The following is a 21,377-nucleotide window of genomic DNA, read 5'->3' as shown; positions in this document are numbered from 1 at the left end:
CAGGTGGAAAGGGCTGACTAAAATGTTCAAAGGTGTGGAAACTAAGCCTTATGATGAACAATTTAGGGGACCAGTTATGTTTAACCTGGAGAAGAGAAAACTGAGAAGTGACATGATAGCCAACTTTAAATAGCTGAATGGATGTTTTATAGGAATGTTATATAGGAGTGAGCATGTTTTCTCTGTTCCAGAATTAAAACACAAACCAGTTATTATTTTGCTTGCTCTAGTACTGTCACATTTTAATACTGGAATTAACCTCAACAACAGTTGCTAGTATATGTGTGTGTGTAATATCTAATAAAAATATGTACAATTTCAGTAAAGGAATTAGTACAAGAAAACAAGCACCTTGAGCAAGGCATGAAAGAAATTCTTCAAGCTATCAAAGACATGCAGAAAGAGCCAGGTACAAAGGGAGGAGAAACAGCTCTAATGATTCCCAGTCTGGAACGATTGGTAAATGTAAGTTTGCTTTTACTAAAAAAAAAAAACCCTTTTTTGCTAATGTATTTCATACTGAAGAGTTTTAGTATTCCATGAAAAGGGCAAAGGATGATTCACTATAGCTATATCTGCAATGTTTCTTGCAGATATAGCTATAGTGAATATTTTTGAAAGAGGTGATTTTAATACCAAGCCAACCACCAATGCCACTCTTGTCACAATCATACTTCCTACCTAAATACTATAGTTCTTGTCTCCAACTAGGAGGCAAGTATATTTGAAATTGAGTTAGAGTGGGAAGTATTTCCCCTTTTCTCGTCCAGAACCAGCCTTTTGTCTGCCTTAAAAAATAATATGGGCATGATAAGCTTGTGGCTGAAATTATTGTATCGTCATATAATTCTTACTATGACATTAGGAAATGAATTAATCTCTTATTAGCTAAACTTCCTGGTAGAGATAATGTGTTCAGTGTGTCTTGAATTGATGAAAGGTTATTTTGTGTTGCAAGAGTGGAGAGTCTAATTAACACTTTCTTGATTGGTTAGTGCTGATTCATATTTTAAAAACAAGTTTTCTATTTTTTTCCCTCCCATCTGTGTGTTTGTCTGTATATACAATATGTGTATGTATATGTGTGTGTATATGTGTGTGTATAAAAAAAAATATGTGCACTGACCACAATAAACAGCCTACAACAGTCATACTTCTGCAATACTAAAGCCAGTTCTCCTGAGCATGCAAATTATTCATTTTACTCCCATGGATGCTACTTTACAAAAAAAAATCTATACAACTATTTTGTGTCAATTGAATTTGTAGAATATTCCATGATGAGAGTAATAGATAAATCTGAGTAATTTGCATATCTGTTTAGTTTTCAGGCTTTGTGAAAGGTTTTCTTTTTTCTTCTCCCTTCCTAATAAATGACAGGCAATTGAATTGAAGAATGCAGAAGGAACCTTTGATCCCAATTTTCATTTGAAGACTCAAGTTGATCAACTTACTGGACGAAATGAAGAATTAAGAAAAGAACTGCAAGAAGCTCGGAAAGAAGCTGTGAATTTTTCTAATCAGTTGGCCAAAGCAAATGCAAAGGTTTGTGGACTAATTTGATTTTTCAAATCTTACACGGGCATCTGTTCATGGTTCTCTGTGCATTTGGTACTTGAATTGCAAGCTATGATCAATTCAGTTCTACATGGAAAACTAAACTATTTGAAAGTATTTCTCATATGTGAGGACAGCATCATTGGATTCCATTTGTACACTATGACCCCAATAATGATGTTGTAAACACAACCCCCAAACATCTATTCCTCTTATCTGCAAGCCTCTTTTAACATTGTGAAGCTTCCAAGGTAGCCAGCTTTGATTATTGAATGATCTGAAATCTTTCTGTATTATGATCATAAAGTTTTTCAATGGATTCAGTTATATGAGTTCAGTAACATTTGGAAAAAGTATCAGTGATAAAATGTTTTTCTGTTCCCTTATGTTTTTATTCTTCAGATTGCCAATCAAGAAAAAGAGATTGAGTTGCTGCGACAATCAGATGGTACCAATATATCATTCAAAGCAGTAAATCTTCCTGAGGGAATGGCTCCTTCTAGTATGAACATAATTAATTCACAGAATGAATATTTAATACACCTTTTGCAGGTACTTGATTTTAATCTGCGTAGTAAAGTATCTGATTATGACTGGCTCTGATCACACTATTCCTGGATAAAGGATGACTGTTAAAAACTATACTATATTTTAATTGGAAGGAAAAGATTCTATGCATATTATTCCTTATTCATAGCAGTTCAGTGCCTGTTGAATAATATAATTTCTGAAATGTAATTGCAAATAGCAAATGTTTTAATATCCTGTCATATAAAGAACTTGAAGAAAAAAGGATATTACACTTTATATATAAGTTTGTTGAGTACATCCATCTGTGTAAAAGATTATGATACTTCCATTTACATATGTGAATGTAAATGGAAACAAGTATGTGACACTTCCGTTTACATCTGTGATTCCCAACCTGTCGTCCATGGACCACTAGTGGTGCCCAAGAACTAAAAATGGTCTGCAACATCACTGTTACTACGAGAGCGACTGGTCTCGCAAAACCACTGGTGAGCTACGAAACCTAAAATAAGGTCTGCAGTTTTAGATTATTAAATATGATTTTCTGTAGGTGAGCAGATGGTGACTACTGGATGGCATATGTTCTGAATCAGAAACTAGAGCTGATGTTCTCTATCCAATGCAGTTTTCTGAATCAGCACCCCAAATAACCAAACTGAATCTAAAGTTGACCAAAAACTGATTCCTAACCCTTTTGGTACTAATTTTGGAGAGTAGTTCCTGATGAAAAAAAAGGTTGGGAATCACTGATTTACATATTTAAAGAAATGAGAAAACCTGGAATTTTAAAAAGGCACACTTTGTTTTGTACAGTTAAATTTCAAACTGAAGTATCTCCTATATTCAATTTGACTTTTATCATTAGGATCTGGAAAATAAAGAACAACTACTAAAAAAATTAGAAGGAGCAGTTGAAGAATACAAAAGAAAGTTTGCAGTTATCCGCCATCAGCAAGGTTTGCTGTATAAAGAATATCAAAGGTAAAATTATTGTTTCTAAGGATCTTTTGATTCTTTAAGAGGATATGTAGGATAAAAAGAAGACTTTTTAAGAATCTTACTTATAAGTGTGTTCTGTTGCAGTTTGAGTTTGAGGAAAGACAGTGTTTTCCCCTCTGTATTTGGACTCTACCTTTCACTTGTAGAGTTTTGGGCTATCTGGGACTGTCTGTCTTTCTGACCCATCTTTCCTTAAAGGAAATAGTTCAATTAACTTTTATCATATAATAACATTTCAGATTAGTACTAGAAACTCAGTTTAAATTAGTATAAGAATGAGAAAAAGTATTCAGTTAAAGTATGTGAAAGAGCAATTAAAATACCATTACAGCCCTAATTAATTAAGATATTAAAATTAGTTAAATTAAAACATGGTTTCCTACTATCTAAAAGAATTAACTCTTTGCCATTGAAGAGCGTGTTAGCCAAGTCTTCCCCAACAGCTAGGCACAGCAGCTGAGAGGATCTTTTCCTTGGTTGACAAGACAGACATTCAGGATAGATGGGCTTTAACAAGTGGAAGCTTAGTTCAGAGGAAGAGTCATTCAGCTAACTCTGTGTCAGAAGTACTTTAACACCCCTGTATCCTGTAATCTGCAGATACAGGATTGGGCCAGCAGTTTTAGTTGTTGAACATTATACAATGACTACAGAGAGCAAGGTTCAAATCCCTGCTCAGTTCTAGTATCTTTAGGCAAGTCATAATCTCTAAGCCTGAGAGAAGTAAAATGGCAACCCCCCTGAACAAATTTTGCCAAGAGAATCCCATGAGAAGTTAAAGTTAGGGTCACCATCAATCAGAACTGTGTCTTATGGTGACCTTTAAGTGAACTGTGGAATGCCCTGTCTGAAGAAATCCAACAGCTAAATGAGCTGTCAAACTTTTAAACAAAAATTAAAGACCTGTCTTCCAGCAGGCCTGCCCAATCAATTTTAAACTATGAATTTTAAATTTAAATGTTATTAGTATTGGTGTATTAATTTTTTAATCTATATTTTTCATATGGATTTTATGGTCTTTCATTTTATCTATGTATTTTAACAATTTTGTACCCTACTCTGAGCCACAAGGAGAGGTAGGCAACAAATAAAATATATCATCATCATCATTATCAACAACACAATACCCTGCAGGAGTAAGTTTTATTGGCTCAGAACCACAATCAATCAACCCCCCTCCCCCCCAGTTACTGTTGCCCATCATGTCTTCTGGCTCATGGAACTGAAAGAGAATTACAGGTCTCTGCCTTCTACATGTTGGTGATGCTGCAAGCAGTGCCTCAGAATGATATTACTCAGCATTTTCATGTCTGAAAAATATGACTTTAGATCCCAGCTCTAAGCTTAAACACTTTTATACTCAAAGTAGATGTTCATAGCTACCAGGTAAAATAGTGCAGTTCTTTCTGTCAAGCACATGCAGTGCATCAAGTACTTGTTTTTCTTCAGCAGGTTTATATGAAGAATATGTGAAAGCTAGTGTCTGCTGCATTCTCTTATATTCTAATACATATTTAAAGCTAAGTAGTAAAGAGCATGTATGTTTCTGTTCCTTGAAGAAGAAAAAACCAAAGAAATGTTACTGGTTCTAAAGATCACCCAATTTCTTTGGGTTTAGTAATAGCAGGTAATGCACATATTCTAATATTCTCTGACAAAACTGCAAGTTCTTTATTACACAAACTCGTATTGCCATGCATTGCCACCCTACTGCACACAAGGTTATGTATTTCTTGGTCTGCAGTTTCACGTATCCAACTGGCATACTATGTCATGGTTATTACAATAATGAGTTTTGCATATTATTCAGAAATGTATGTTTAATATTGTTGTGTTTTTGAAACTATTTTTCTAGTGAGAGAGAACATTGGCAAACTGTTGATGAAAAAATACAAGAAGAAAAGAGAAAGTTAGAGTATCAAAAAGAGCAAGATGATATAAAGCTAAAGGAATATTATGTAAGTACAAGCCCCTGCCCTACCCCCCCCCAAGTCTGAAGTCTGAACATGCCCACTTTTTCCAGCTACTGCTTGTTGATTTCTATGATGTTTTTTTTATTTTTCAGGTTTTAATTGTTTTAATTATGTTGTTTATCTGTTATAGGTTTTTAATTGCATTTACTTTGTAATTTTACCTATCTTGGGCTTGGTCCCCTGTAAGCTGCCCCAAGTTCCTTAGGGGAGACGGTGGCGGGTTAGAAGAATAAAGTTGTTGTTGTTGTTGTTGTTGTTGTTGTTGTTGTTGTTGTTATTAAACACAGAGTCAGAATGTAAAGATGCTCCACATTCTGAAATCTCAATTTTAGAATGCTTAGGTGAATATCTCGATGACACCATGTTGCCTACTCTTGTTTTAAGCAGAATAATAGCTTTTCGTGTTTGGACATGGTGAAAGCCTCCACCATTTACCGCATTCTGTGGGGTCCAAAAGCAAACAGGAAAGAAGACTACATGAGTCCCTGGCTTGTTCATTGTTAAATTATATATGAGTGAAGACTTGTGGTTTTTCTAAAAAAAAAAAAAACATTCTTCTTGTTCAAAATGTCTTTTCCATTTCTTCTTTGTTGCAGTCAGCTCACTGCCTAAAAAGCTGGTTTGGAGAGTTGTGAACTATTTAAGAATGATGTGATATGTGTCAACTATTTCAGGAGGTTGAACAACCCTTTTATTTGCAATTAGTTTTCCTTTTCTGACATTCTGGAGACATGTTTCTCCCCAGACATTCCTCCTTCCCACTTCAGTCTCTCATATCTGTACACATCTCATGCTGTTCTGCAGGAACACTCAACTATCAGGCCAATTTTTCAGAGAGTTCTTGATTCTGAGAAAAGTTGGGAAAGGTGTTGATACGAGTTGCCTCTGTGATTATACCTGAATTCAAGCCAGTGCATGTGAATAGAGTACATACTAAGAGTTGCATCACAGTATCAGTAACTTTTGAAAACTTTTTATAGAATTTGCTAGATGTGCTTGAAAAGGATAGTGATGACTCAAAACAACAGTTTGCGGACTACAGTAGAAAAATGACTGTTCTACGAGTAAATGAACGATCATTGACGAGGCAGTACACAACCTTGCTTGAAATGGAAAAGCATCTTCGGAAAGAGAATGAGAAGATGAGGTCTGAGTTAACATCAGTGGAAGCAGCAGTTCAAGAAAAGATTGGATGTTTACAAAGATTCAAGGTGTGTTTGGAATTTGTAATAATTGTAGTTCTACTAGTTCTATTTATACGTAGATCATAGGATTTTGTGCTGGTTATCCAGCAAATACCAAGTGCTGTAGACAACATTATTGGCAAAGAAACCTCTGAATGGCCTTTGTCTAAGAATTTATTTATTATTTATTTATTATTTATTTACTTTGCTTATATACCGCTGTTCTCAGCCCGAAGGCGACTCACAGTGGTTTACACACAGTAAAAACAGCAATAATTCAATGCACATATAACAATTGACCACTTAACACATTATCCAATTAATAAACAACAAGCAATTACACTAACAATTGTTACAATAACCAGCCCAATCCAAGCGTAGTCCAGGTTCGTCGTCCATTGTTCCATTCCTATGTTCAATTACCAATGTTGCACTAGATTACTCAAACGCCTGCACAAACATCCAGGTCTTCAACTTTTTTCAGAATGCCATGAGAGATGGTGCCTAATGTCCGCAGGAAGGGCGTTCCACAGCCGAGGGGCCACCACCGAGGCCCTATCTCTCGTCCCCGCCAGCCGTGCTTGAGAAACCGGCGGGATCGAGAGCAGGGCCTCCCCGGAAGATCTCAAAGTCCTGGTGGGTTCATAGGCCGAGATGCAGTCAGATAGGTATCTTGGGCCAGAACCGTTTAGGGCTTTATAGGCCAGCGCCAGCACCTTGAATTGAGCTCGGTAGCAGATCGGCAGCCAATGGAGCTGGCGCAACAGGGGAGTTGTGTGCTTCCTGTGCACAGATTGGCATGCTCTGTCCCCCTGAAGTTGAACATCTAGAAATGGAAATGCTATGCTTCTAAGCCTGAGAAAAGAAAACCATATTATATTCATAGAGTCACCATAAGTTGATGAGTGACTTGAAAACAGACATATACACTAACATCCAGCAGTAAGAAAATGTATTTCCTTGTTGTAGTGATCATACTTTTTATCTCTTTCTGGAAAAGGAAAAGGAAGGTGCTTTTCCTCATAGTTGGAAGGGAGTTATCCTGGTTCCGCCAACTTAACAATTCCAGCAACTGTTTTGACCCTGTTTAGCATTTAGAGGAGTTAGTGCAATGCCCTTATTATGCTGTTCTTTTGCAGAAGGTTGGTTTAAACAAATTATTTGGATCCCTAGTCTGTGTTCCTTGCTTATTTTTTTTTGACTGAACACAGGAAAGAAAGAATGGATCTTGGATTTTGCCTGGACACAAGCCACTTAAACCTTGTAGTGTTTCAAATTAATTTAATCCTTTATTGCATTTTTATTGCAGAATCCAGACTATAATTTCATTACTTCAGTGCATACTACAGCAGCTATGCATTTGAATGTATTTTATTTATTTATTTATTTATTTATTTAAAACATTTATATTTCATCTTTCTCACCCTGAAGGGGACTCAGGGCAGAGTGCAACATATATACAGCAAACATTCAGTGCCAGAACATACAATAAACTATAAACATACATAAACATTTAAACCAGTCATTTCCACTTTTAAAATCAATTGTTTAAGCTATCTCAAATCAGCAGAGTAAAATTCTTATTGCTACCTATTGTATTTTGGTATTTAGACTTTTGGAATTAACCCCCTTTCCTGCCCTTTTTTGTTTAGGAAATGGCAACTTTCAAAATAGCAGCATTACAAAAAGCATTGGATGACAGTGTACCTTTGCATGACCTAGAAGTGGCAAATAAACAATATAATGAACTAACTGCTAAATATAGAGATATGCTACAAAAGGATAACTTGCTTGTTCAAAGAACAACTAATTTGGAATGTTTGGAGGTAATATTACACATTTTGTGTTTCTTTGATAAAATTTCAGATTATTTTCCTGAATTACTCTATTTAAATTTCCAAATTGGCAATGCAACTCCATCTGGAGGTTCAGCTTCCTAGTATTATAAGCAGTACAGTGATATCTTGACCTACGAGATACAAGTTGTTGCTCAGCCTATTTCTCACTTTGAGATACGAACAGCGATCGGTCTTTCAAGCTGCGCATCCTGTGGCGGTGGAGACTCTGTGCCCTGCTTAAGTTGGTGGGTACTCTTGGGTTAGCACTACCTCTCATGAGACTTGGGATAGCGGATTGAGAAGAACCGCTCCAAGCCCCGTGGGGCCTCCTCCTATGCCAGGCCTCCTATGCCAGGCACAGCAGGTAGCATTGCTGACGAGGCCTCCTATAGGGGAGAAGGGGAAAACTAAAATTGTTCATTTTATGATAATTTGTTCTGTGGCAGAGCTCTTAAAGGGGGGAAATTGCATTAGTTTTTGGGAGGCTAGAATAGATTAATTGAATTTAATGCATTTCAATGTAAAGATTCTTTGTCATATGTTTAATCATGCTTTGTGAGAATCACTGAAATGCATGAAAGGTAAATTTAAATTATTTTAAAATGTATTTTCATTTCTTTGTTTATAGCATGAGAATATGTCCATGAAAGAACAAATGGAATCTTTAAATAAGCAACTGGAAATTACAAAAGAGAAACTTCATACAATTGAACAGGCTTGGGAACAAACAGTAAAACTGGGTAAAAATAATTGTGCAATTCTTTTTTCTGATAATGAGGAGATATTTGTTCAACTATTTAAATTTGATCTGATCTAAATCTCAAGACTTTTTATCTGTTTTCTTTCCTTCATATTTTTAACAAGGCTACGTACTTTCACATGATGTTCAGAATGTAGTTTGAATCTTAAATGGTGTTCAAATACAATCCATCCTCCACATTTGTTGTGGTTAAAGGTGCAAGACTTCTGTGGAAGTGGAAAAATCATGAATCAAAAAAGGTTTTTTTACCTGACAGAACAACTCTCTAGGAATCCAGGTGTTCCACTGCTCTGGAGGACCTACAAATGGATAGTATTTTAAGTATTTTGGAAAAATTTAATAAATTTGCTTCTTTACTAAACAGCATAGATTTTATAATCTGAATAGATTTATAATAAAATGGTACATTATGTTGTCATAGGAGGAGACAGCGCTACAGACAAGGCCACAAAAGCCATAACCAACACTGAGATCGTTTCTATTTCCAAAAAAATTACCATGCTGGAAATGAAAGAGCTAAATGAAAGGCAAAGGGCAGAGCACTCACAGCGAATGTATGAACACATACGGAACACAATGAAGCAAGTAGAGGAACGTAATTTTGAACTGGAAACCAAATTTGCTGAGGTTAGCTACTAATCAGATAATGCTTTGTGTCTTATGTTCCCTTTAATTGGTATCCATTAGTGGAACAGGATTCTTATATAATCCAGTTTTAAAAGAGAATGCTGAGAAAAACAGAGTATGTAAAATGCTACACTTCTAATTCTATAAGGCTGTGCTGTTTTTGTACAACTCCTTGGGAATAAGCCCCATTTAATTGAATGTAACTTGCAACAGGACTCTGTTCTCACTGAGTCTTTTTTCCTCTAGGGCCCAGTCTTTATGTGCTGCAAGTTGCTAGTACGATATCCCCTACCTCTGGCAATCCCCATCCATATTGTCATTTTGGGCCTGGAAGACTGTGCCATTTCTATTCCGTGAAAAAAACTGTTTCATTTCCAGTGATCTCTTTCTTTATATTTGTACCTGTTCATAGTACATAATGTAGGAGCATGGAAAGTGAGACCCCCTAACTGCACCAAACCCATTTTTAGGTGTAATTTTAAAAAGACAGTTTTTCATCCACAAGCAATAATGGTTTTAGTAGCAAAATATGACAGTTTTTCACCAGAACCTAGCCACCCCAATTCCTTTCCCCTATATTTTTCACAAATTAGTTGAAAATTAGTTGAAAATTAAAGAGCAGCTGTCCTAGGGAAAGGGGTGTTTTGGCAGTGAAAAACTACTCCTCTCAGTAGTTGTCCAACTTTAATTTAGAAACGTATTTCTTTAATTAAAATTATGAGCTGACTTTCTCAATGTTAACTCTTGTTTTATGTCTTCCGAGAGTTGCTTGTTGTGATACTTGTTTTTGTGGTTATAATTAACAAAATAGAAAATAAAAAAATTAAACTTTTATTTATATCCTGTCCCATCTTCCAAAGGGACTTGGGGTGGCTCACAACATAAGTAATGCAATGAAATACTATTCAATAAACTACATAAGGTAGGATAAACAATTAATAACATAGTCTCGAAGGCTTTCATTGCTGGAATCACTTGGTTGCTGTGAGCTTTCTGGGCTGTATGGCCATGTTCCAGAAGCATTCTCTCCTGATGTTTCACCTGATCTATGGCAGGCATCCTCAGAGGTTGTGATGTCTGTTGGAAACTAGGCAAGTGGGGTTTATATATCTGTGGGCCTCACATATATATAAACAGACCTCACAACCTCTGGGGATGACTGCCATAGATGCAGGTGAAACATCAGGAGAGAATGCTTCTGGAATAGCCCAGAAAACTCACAGCAACCCAATTAATAACATAACCAATCAATATAAGACAACAAGATAAAATACACAGTATAATGGAAACAACAACAACAACAGCAGCAGAAGCAACAACAACAACAACAATATGAAGGCTGCATGTGAACTGAAATTGCTTGGTAGTACCTGTCAGTAAAAATGAGCACAGAATAAGTTAATATCCCTGCTAGCCACATTTCAAGGAAAAGACAACAATGCTTTCACAACATGATCATTCATGTACTGAAATCGCTTTCATTGCATTGACATTTTTCAAATATATTGGATCAAATTCACTGTATCCTAGCTTACAAAGATCAACCTTGAGGCACAGAAAGTGGAACAGTCCTTGCGAGATGAACTGTCAAGCAGTGTGAGTAAAGCAGTCAGTGAAGCAGACAGATGCCGTATAATGGATTTGGAGAAAAATGAAACAGAACTCAAGATTGAAGTCTCAAAGTAAGTTTTAAAGTGTTGAGTCCCACTGGATAAGTCCTCAAATGAGGCTTTCTGCCTTTTCCCCACTTCCCCAGTTTACTCTTGTTTTTGTTTTAATCTATTTATTGCCAAGGTTAAGGGAGCTTTCTGATATTGCCAAGATGCAAGTTGCTGCTTTGGAGAATCGCCAGCAATCCAGAGAGAAAGAAGTAGAATCACTTAGAATGCAGGTTTTGGACTATCAGGTATGGAGCCAAATGATTTCACTGAAAAGGTTAGAAGCCCACTCCCTTACAGGTGCATTAGAACACAACTGACAATGTATTTTTTGCTTTATATTGTTTGGCATTTAGGCACAATCAGATGAAAAAGCTCTTATTGCAAAATTGCATCAGCATGTTGTTGCCCTCCAGATTAGTGAGGCTGCTGCAGTGTCCAAGCTAGAGGCTGCCATATCCAAATTTCAGAAGATGGAGATTGCCAATATGCGCCTGGAACAGAAATTGGATGACAAGGAACAAGCCTTATATTATGCACGGCTTGAAGGAAGAAACAGAGCCAAGCACCTTCGCCAGACTGTGCAGTCATTGCGGAGACAATTTAGTGGTGCTTTGCCCCTGGCCCAGCAGGAGAAGTTCTCCAAGACTATGATTCAGCTTCAGAATGACAAATTGAAAATGTTCGATGATATCCAGCATTCTCAGCAAGAACGTCGAAATGCAGAGACTAGAACTCTGGAGCTGGAACGGAAATTAAAAGGATTAGAAGAACTAATCGCTACATTAAAAGATACAAGAGGAGCACAAAAGGTGTGAGATACTAACAACTTCATTGATGTACAGCTTTGAGCACTGTTTAGTCCTGCATAGCCCTTATATTAAACTAAGTTTGCTGTTTGCGTTGGTTTGTTAATGTTCTTGTAATCTGAGTGGCATAGGCGATTTCTGACTTGGAATCCAAACAAGCTTAGCTGATCTTTGGCCTGTAATATTAACATTCTACAGTTAAGAGATGCTATAATGCACTCAACACAAACACTCAACCTTGGAGGAAAACAACACTGGAGATTTGTTTAACACTATTATTTTAGGTCAGTATGAATTGTGAGAATAAAGTTGATTTTTTTTTCCCGTGTCAGGAGCGACTTGAGAAACAGCAAATCGCTTCTGGTGCGAGAGAATTGCCCAGGAGATGCCCAGATGTTTTATCATCTTATAGGAAGCTTCTCTCATGTTCTTGCATGAGAAGCTGGAGCTGTCAGACAGGAGTTCACCTCGCTCCCCAGATTCAAACCACCGATCTTTCGGTCAGCAGTCCTGCTGTCACAAGGATTTAGCCCATTACGCCATTGGGAGCGCCAGTAAAGTTGATAACACCTCAAGACAGTTGAATTTCCTTGTCATTAACTCAACCCCCAATGGGCAACTGGAATCTGCCTTTTTATCTGATAATCAAGTTTTCTTCTACCAAGGTTCTTCATATAAGACCCAGTTAATCTCTTTAAGTCACACACTTTTTTACATACATGGCATGTTTTTGTGCTTGACCGCTTTGGTGAAATTAGTTTATTTTTACCTATAAATTACTGCGGATATTTAAGTCATGGTTTATTGACAGGTCATTGAGTGGCATATGAAAATTGAAGAACTTCGTCTTCAAGAACTCAAACTGAACCGGGAACTAGCCACGAAAAAGGAAGAGATCAAATATTTGAACAATATTCTTTCTGAATACGAGCGCACCATCAATAACCTGGAAGAAGAAATTGTACAGCAGAACAAGGTACAAAAAAGCAGATTACGTTGCACTACCAGGTTTAAAGTTTTTTAAATGTAATTTTAGAAATAGTTCAGGTCATACTACATTTTTAATGGTAAGATTAAAGTGCTATCACCTGTGATTTATTTATTATTGGTCTCAAGTGCTTTTATGTGAAATTTTCATTTAATTTGTCCAATTTTTTAGTTTCATGAGGAACGACAGATGGCTTGGGATCAAAGAGAAGTAGAATTAGAACGTCAGCTAGACATGCATGACCGTCAGCAAAGAGACTTATTAAGTACAGCTCACAAGGTACTTATGTCTGTCTAGTCTGAATTGGATTAGTCTTTGTACTCATAGTAGCAATCACAAAGAGAAACGGCCTTTCTGTTGTTGTTGTTTTCCCCTTTGCAGTTGGATGAAACTACAGGGTCAGTTCCAGATCCTGGTTTGTCACTTCCACATCAGCTTCAGCAAGCTGTCAGAAAAAATAGAGAACATGTTCGAACAATCGTAGAAATGCAGGCCACCTGCAAATCCTTAGAAGAGGTAATTGAATTGCTCATAATCTTTAGAGATTCTGGATAATATTTTAAGATGACAAAGAGTATTTCATTAGCTACAGTGTTTGGATATCTATGTATATTAACATACAAATTTTAACATATTTCTATCTTCTGTAAAACATACCTTTCTAGTATGATATCCATGAAGATTTGAGTGATTGTATGACTGAAACTATTTAACAAACCTATTTCTCAGGTTTTCCTAAGTGAAGTGGTTTACACATGGAAGCAGAAGATTTCGCTTGTGAAATGTCTGTGGTTTGTAGTTAGATTGATTCAAGCACTTGTATAAGCACTGTGTTCAATTTTAACCAGTTACATTGTTAAGTCAGGCTTAACTCTCTTGTGAATTTACTTTCATCTAAGGTGATTTGTGGTTTGATTTAAAGTGGTTTCATCCATTTATTTGTCCATAGTATTCCAGTTTTATTTTTTCATTTATAAACGGATGTTGCTAATCCATTAGAGTTATGATTACTGTCAGGTTTTCCAGCAATCCCTCTGCTATGGCTGCCAAATGGAATAATCTTCACTAATTCTTCCATTGCTGCCAAATGGGAGGGCTTTACTTACCCCACTTCTGCCACCAATGTGTGGACTTCTTCATGTCCACCTTTTTTGGCCAACAGTTGTGGGAATATCCACGATGCCCTTGTTGTTACTATTAATTTTGTCTCACCACCCTGCTGCAGATGTTTGTTATTTAGGGCAATGATTCCTAAAATTGCATTGGAGAGACCACATCAGCTCTAGTTTTTGATACAGCATATGCTGTCCAGTAGTCACAATCTGCTCGCCTACAGAAAACCATATTTAAACATCTAGAGCTTCGGGCCTTATTTAAGGTCTTGCAGCCCACCAGTGGGCCACGACCCACAGGATGGGAACCATTGGGTTATAGAATGTGAATGTTTAAATGTAATACGTTTGATAAGTGACTGGTGCAGTTGTAGATTTTTAAAAAAACTAACACAAAATAAAAATGTATTGATACTTTTCATTAAAATATATTTTTATTATAGAAGTTGAAAGAAAAAGAAGCTGCTTTGTGGAAAGCAGAGCAAAATATCTTGTCAAGAGACAAGGTAATAAATGAGCTACGACTTCGATTACCAGCATCATTGGAGAGAGAGAAGATAATAGCAGAGCTTGACCAAAAAGCTGATGAGTCTGCCGCCCATCCTCATGGTCTGAAAATTGCACATCAGACTATTGCAAATATGCAAGCAAGATTAAATCAGAAAGAGGAAGTGCTGAAAAAATACCAACATCTTTTAGCCAAAGCAAGAGAGGTATTTAAGTGCATATAAAAGTCAAATTTTATTATGAAGCACTCTTGAAATTTTGAGTTGAAGGCAGAAACAGTTAATATTTACCTGGAACTTTTGGAATTGACAGTGGTGTTCATAGCTAGGCAATGTTTACTTAAGAGATGTCATGTTTCTATGTGGCAGTCACTCTGATTTTAGTGGTCATGCCTGCAACATTTCAAGTGCTACGCATGAAAAAACATCTCAGACTGGATAAAGAAGTAGGGGATAGTGAAGGGAGGCAGGAAAATATATAAGGAAGTCCCATGTTGAACTGCAGATTCAAAAATGGATCCCGGAATTCATTTTTGGAATATTTGAAAACTGAAACCCTCATTGATAAGAACAGTTTTCAGTCTTTTCTATATTTTGCACAATTATTCTGTTTCCTTTGGGACAGAATGCAGTGACATCCTGGTTCAAAATGTTATTATCACTGAAATAACTCTAAAATAGAATGATCCCAGCTATCTATGTATTTGTTAGCAAGAGAACAGAACTTGAATTGTCTGCTATTTGATTCTTTCTAGTTTAAATCTAAAAAGCAAATGACTACATATTCAGTGGAACTTTTCAGGCAAGTTTAAAAAATTGTTATGTTCCTTTTCACTGAGCTGCAGTGTTAAGAAATGTATGTTGTATGCTATTTAGGAACAAGAGGAAATTGCAAAAAAACATGAAGAAGACCTCAGAATACTACATCAAAAGTTAGATTTACATACTGATAATTCTTTTCATAAATTTAAGCAGACTGCATTGGTAAGTATGCATCCTTTTTCTTTTTTTCTTTTTTTTGTAAGTGATTATTTGGGACTTAAGATAAATGTTTTTATACTGTAGCATTTTTTGTTGTTCATATTTGTTGTGAACTGCTGTGAGTCGCCTTCGGGCTGAGAACAGCGATATATAAGTAAGGCAAATAAATAAATAAATAAATAATGTGCTTGAGTACTTATTGTTATTTTTATGGACTCTCACAACAGAAATGTAAAAAGGGCAATTTCCCTGGCCCTCTTGTAGCCTTTGTATGGTCTTTTGACCTCCTATGGAGAGTTCCCAGTGCTTCTGGAGCAGATTTTCCAAGCAAAATGAGGGATGCAGGGCAGAAGGAAAGTCTTTTTACAACAGCAGATCTTTTGAATTGATGGTTGATTGAAGTTGTTGCTTTGTGTTGCTATGGTGTGGATCCAGGAAACGGCACGTGGAACTTTTCTTGGTAAACTACATCTTATAACTCTCCAGCCTACCCAAAGCTGACTTTTAGAAATTGGTCATTTGTTTGTTTTTATGTGGGGTGCAATCCCTTGGATGCTGAGTATGGAAGGCGGGAATGCATTTGGTGGAGAGTCTGAAATAGAGGACAGAGATGTCCCTTGCATGAGCAGAACTAACTTAACTAGGATCACTTTGGACCACACCCATTAAATGTAATCGCATTTTCATGACTTGCATTGCTTTTCTCATAATGATTTGGATACACATTCTTGCAACTCCAAGTGTTGTTGGAGGAAACTGATTATCTGGATCTGGTGCAGTCTGACTTTAGTCCAGGACATGGAACTGAAATAGCCTTGGTTGCCTTAATGGATGATCTACATAGGGAACTGGAATGGAGGAGTGTGTCCCTGTTGGTTCTCTTGGACATCTCAGCGGCCTTCAATACTGTAGACCACAGTCTCCTTCTGGTACACCTAGTGAGAATGGGGCTTGGTGACACTGTTTTGCAATGGTTTCCTGGAGGGCTGGTTTCAGAAGGTGTTGTTGGGGAGAATTGCAGCGGTTAAAATGAATATTCTGCCTAGAATGTTATATCTTTTTCAAAATTTGCCAATCATAAGGAATAATAACTACTTCAAAGAATGGAATAGTGATATTACGAAATTTGTTTGGAAAAACAAAAAACCCAGGATTAATGTAACAATTATGAACACGGCGAAGGAAAAGGGAGGATTTGGTTTACCTAATTTGAAATTATATTATGAAGCAGCAGCTTTAATGTGGATCCTAGAATGGAGTAAATTAGCTAATGTGAAAATTTTAACGTTGGAAGGTTTCGACCTAAGAAAAGGATGGCATTCATACATTTGGTATGAAGGAAAACATAAAGAAAAAAATTTCGGAAACCATTTCATTCGGTCAGCATTATTGAAAATTTGGGAGCATTATAAAAGTTACCTTTTTGAGAAAACTCCTCAGTGGGTCTCGCCCCTAGAAGCAAATCAAAGACGACTTCTAGGCTGGACGCATTGGCCGACTTATAGTGATTTGTTAATTAAGAGTGGAGACATGTATATGTTGAAATCACAGGAAGAAATTAGAAGTAAATTTAACAATGTTTCATGGTTGCATTACAGGCAAGTGCAGGAAATATTCAAACGAGACAAAGAAAAGGGTTTTGGAACCAAAGAAGATTTTTGGGATAAATTACAGAAAGGGGGGAAAAAGATAATTACAAAAATATATAAAAAATTGCTAGAATGGGCAACAGAAAGGGAAGTCATAAAAGACTCCATGATACGATGGGCCAAAAATATTGGAAGGGTAATTCGACTAGAAGAATGGGAAGCTATATGGACAAAGAGGCTGAAATACACCTATGCATCGGACCTCCAGGAAAACTGGTTGAAGATGCTGCATAGGTGGTACATGACCCCCCAAAAATTGAACATTATGAATAAACAGATTGACAATAAGTGTTGGAAATGTAAAAGTCAAGAGGGCACTTTCTACCATCTTTGGTGGTCGTGTGGAAAAATTAATGAATATTGGAAAATGATTCATAAAGAATGCAAAATAATATTAAAAAAGGAATTTCCGTTTAGGCCAGAAATGTACCTACTGGGCATGTTTGATCCGGAAACATTTAAAGATAAAAATACTGAGAAGTTATTTACCTTTTTAACCACAGCAGCGAGAATGGTACTAGCCAAAGTGTGGAAACAGGAGAAAATCCCTCAAAAAATGGACTGGATAAGAAAAATTATTGATATTAAGGATATGGACGAATTAACATTTTGGTTAAGACATTGTAACGGTCAAGGGATGAAACAAACAGATTGGAACCCTCTGGAAGAATATATCGGAAAGAGAGAATGGTTAAAAGTAATCTAAATAAGAGAGTGGGAAAGAAACGTACAAAACCCTCCTTGTATATATTAACTTGTGACACTGGAAGTAAAGAAAAGAAGGAAAGGAGGTTCTGGAAAATGTATTAGAGGAAAGTAAGACGAAAGGAAGTCGCACTAGGGTGTAGAATAGGACGTGTATTGTTTTTTAATTTTTCTTCTTTTTCTTCTCTTGGGTGCTTTGGGGTCCTATATCTGTGGTGGTGGGTTATTAATGTGTGATTATGTCACTTTCTGTTTCTCTGTTTTTATGTCTATGTTTATTATGGTGAAAACTCAATAAAAATTATTATATATATAAAAAAAGAAGGTGTTGTTGGGGGACACCTGCTTGGCCCCACAACTATTGTACCATGGAGTGACGCAGGGTTCAGTATTGTCCCCCATGTTATTTAACAACTACATGAAGCCACTGGGAGAGATCATCCGGAGTTTTGGAGTTCATTGCCATCTGTACACAGATGACATACAACTCTACTACTCTTTTCCACCTGCTGCTAATGAGACTGTTCAGGTCATGAACCAGTGCTTGGGAGCTGTGACTGTCTGGATGAGGGTGGGCAAATTGAAATTGAATCAGTAGTTCTCAACCCGTGGGTCCCAAGTGTTTTGGCCTATAGCTCTCAGAAATCCAAGCCAGTTTACCAGCTGTTAGGATTTCTGATAGTTGAAGGCCAAAATATCTGGGGACCCACAGGTTGAGAACCACTGCCCTGAATGTTTCCAGCCCAGTTTACTTGTCCCAATGTATCTCCCTCTATGAGCCAGCTAGGAGGTTAAGATCTTCTGGAGAGACCCTGCTCTTGATCCTGCCTCCTTCGCAGGTGCAGTTGGTGGGGACGAAAGACAGGACATTCTGAGTGATGGCCTCTTGGCTATGGAACTCCTGAGTGAAATTAGATTACCCCCCTCCCTTCTGACCTTTAGGAAAAGGCTAAAAACGTGGATGTGTGACAAAGCATTCAGTGAGTAATCTGACAGCGCAATAAGAAAATATAAAATAGTACAATGACAAATCGGAACAGCTGCAGACTATGATATTGGATAGCTTGATTTTAAATAAGTGGTTTTAAGGTTTTTATATGTTTTAATCATTGTTTTAATGGATATGTTTTTTATTATGTGTATTTTTATGGCATCAAATTGCTGCCTATATATGTTAGCGGCGTTGAGACCTCTACAGGATTGATAAGGGTAGGGTATAAATATGGTAAATTTATGCAAACTCTGCAAAATCATCAGAGTCTAAACCCAGGGAGTGTCTAGGTTGTGCTATTGAAAACACTTGGAAACTATTGAAAACACTTGTCTGTTAAAACATTTATTCTTGAATAATTGTAATTTTAAATAGGAATCAGTAAGCTGGTACTATGCCATGTATGTGAATAATAATGCTAATGCATTAAACAATATATTATATTGATTCACAATGTCATCTATCATTTTTAGTTATGAAGTATGCAAAAAGAGAGGTTAAATTTGTTCAGCCTTCCAGATGTGGAACAGCAACACCCAACAGTTCTCACCATTGACTGAACTAGCTAGGGCTTTTGGGAGTTGCATTTTGATCCTATCTGTAGGTCCATCTATTCTACACATACTGTATAACAAAACTTGTTTAGCATAATAGTGCAATAAAGTATTTGCTTCCATAACAGCTATCTTAAATCATAGAGCTGTTGTGCTAAATTTTCTATTGGCAAAGTGTCAATACACTTAAATCATACAGAAATCATTAGGTCTTTGTTATTTTTTTTACTAGAGTGTGTATTCAAAATGGAGGGTATGAGCAGTTAAATGAATTTAGAGTGTTAAGATGTATGCTGAATGATATTAAATAATCAAGCAGTGCAGAATTTATTCCTTAAAGATTCATTTTGTTCCACAGGAATTGATGAAAAAACCCTCTTTAGCTGTCCCAGCAAATAAACACTTAATTCGTCTGGCAGAGATGGAACAAACAGTAGCAGAACAAGACAGTTCCCTTGCTTCCCTTTTAAACAAATTAAAGAAAACATCCTTTGAGTTACAGAGGCAAAAGCAAATGACAGTGGCAAAAATCAAGGATTTTGATAACATCAGGGCACAGTAAGTCTGAACCAGAGTTGCACTTTGTCGTACAAGTGTCTGCTGACAGTTAACTTTCATATGAAGAAGATAATTTCATTTAAACCTTCCTTCAGTATCTTTAAATGAAATGACGTTCTTCTTTTTAGGGATATGCCTTAAAATATTTTGACAAGGAAAGCACTGTTTTTATGAATTTATTTTTGTTGAACAAAATCTGTTGGTTGTCATCCACAGCCTTATTCTATTAAATTTACTTCTCCAAAAATGCATCCTTCTAAAGCTCTGTAGGGTAAAAATGAAAACAAGAGAAACATTTGTTTTGTGTTGCTTTTTATTAGGGGAGATGATAGAGCTGTAATTAATGTAGACATTTCCTTCTCTTTCATGCTCAAATTAGGGACAAGCAGAGGGTGGGCTCAAGTGGAATTAAATTTATGGGTGGTATTTTTCAACTTCATTCTGGTAAAGCCTTTCTTGCTTATGTTTACTTTAAGTTTGGCATGGGCCTAATAGTTGTTTGCCTTTTTCATGTAAATACAACTGATTGGATTTTTAAAAAGCATTCATGATTGGGTTGCTGTGAATTTTCCGGGCTCTATGGCCATGTTCCAGAAGCATTCTTTCCTGATGTTTCATCCACATCTATGGCAGGCATCCTCAAGGGTTGTGAGATCTGTTGAAAACTTCCCTAGTTTCCAACCTCACAACTTCTGAGGATACCTGCCATAGATGTGGCAGAAACTTCAGGAGAGAATGCTTCTGGACCATGGCCATACAGCCTGGAAAAACAGCAACCCAGTGATTCCAGCCATGAAAATCTTTGACAACATGTATTCATGATTGTCTAAAAACAGTAACTCCTTTCTACTAACTTTACTATATCTGCTGAGCAGTTTCCATGCAGAGTGGATTTGTTGGGGGTAGTTTAATAGTCTTTCTCCAAGTGTATATTATGAAAATGTTGAGCCATAGGTAAAAATAAACTGAGGATTAATATAAGGGTTAATATACATTTTCATAATGTAATGGAGCAGATTTGTCTTAACACAAATATAATTTTGTCATTGTTTCCTCCTGTAGAAATCTTTAGAATTATGATCAAACTAGTGCAATATTTCAGTCCTGTTAGTCCATCTGGAACTTCCTCAACTTAGCTGGTAGATGTCAGTATTATTTATTATTTCGCTTTCCTAGACTTGAGCAGAAGCATGCAGCTGAAGTGAAAGAATTGAAAGATGAAGTGGATGAATTAAGGAGTGTGTTGTCACAGATGGAGAAAGAATTAATGAATGTAAAAACAGAGCTGGAGGCCCAAAGAGAAGCAAATAATAGAGCTCCGACGACTACAATGAAAAATCTAGTGGAACGATTGAAGAATCAGCTAGCCTTGAAAGAGAAACAACAGAAAGTATGTT

General features: G+C 36.6%; 1 protein-coding gene across 7 annotated transcripts in view; it reads left to right on the top strand.

The window, feature by feature from the left end:
- The window catches only part of CEP290 (centrosomal protein 290), a 64,741-nt gene that overhangs the window by 23,533 nt on the left and 19,831 nt on the right, over nucleotides 1-21,377 (top strand). For all 7 annotated transcript variants that reach the window (XM_060777353.2, XM_060777352.2, XM_060777351.2 and 4 more), the window contains 19 exons: nucleotides 323-465; nucleotides 1,381-1,545; nucleotides 1,960-2,109; nucleotides 2,954-3,069; nucleotides 4,943-5,045; nucleotides 6,041-6,271; nucleotides 7,897-8,070; nucleotides 8,711-8,822; nucleotides 9,264-9,469; nucleotides 11,000-11,151; nucleotides 11,264-11,375; nucleotides 11,484-11,939; nucleotides 12,748-12,912; nucleotides 13,096-13,203; nucleotides 13,306-13,440; nucleotides 14,480-14,749; nucleotides 15,419-15,526; nucleotides 19,781-19,980; nucleotides 21,157-21,370. In XM_060777353.2, the coding sequence (XP_060633336.2) occupies nucleotides 323-465; nucleotides 1,381-1,545; nucleotides 1,960-2,109; nucleotides 2,954-3,069; nucleotides 4,943-5,045; nucleotides 6,041-6,271; nucleotides 7,897-8,070; nucleotides 8,711-8,822; nucleotides 9,264-9,469; nucleotides 11,000-11,151; nucleotides 11,264-11,375; nucleotides 11,484-11,939; nucleotides 12,748-12,912; nucleotides 13,096-13,203; nucleotides 13,306-13,440; nucleotides 14,480-14,749; nucleotides 15,419-15,526; nucleotides 19,781-19,980; nucleotides 21,157-21,370 (3,320 nt within the window). The remainder of the gene's footprint in view (nucleotides 1-322; nucleotides 466-1,380; nucleotides 1,546-1,959; nucleotides 2,110-2,953; nucleotides 3,070-4,942; nucleotides 5,046-6,040; nucleotides 6,272-7,896; nucleotides 8,071-8,710; nucleotides 8,823-9,263; nucleotides 9,470-10,999; nucleotides 11,152-11,263; nucleotides 11,376-11,483; nucleotides 11,940-12,747; nucleotides 12,913-13,095; nucleotides 13,204-13,305; nucleotides 13,441-14,479; nucleotides 14,750-15,418; nucleotides 15,527-19,780; nucleotides 19,981-21,156; nucleotides 21,371-21,377) is intronic.

Source organism: Anolis sagrei, chromosome 5 (genome assembly GCF_037176765.1).
Source record: "Anolis sagrei isolate rAnoSag1 chromosome 5, rAnoSag1.mat, whole genome shotgun sequence".
In the NCBI taxonomy this organism is placed as follows: domain Eukaryota; kingdom Metazoa; phylum Chordata; class Lepidosauria; order Squamata; family Dactyloidae; genus Anolis; species Anolis sagrei.
Note: the sequence above shows the minus strand (reverse complement) of the source record. Positions and strands in the feature narration are given on the sequence as shown.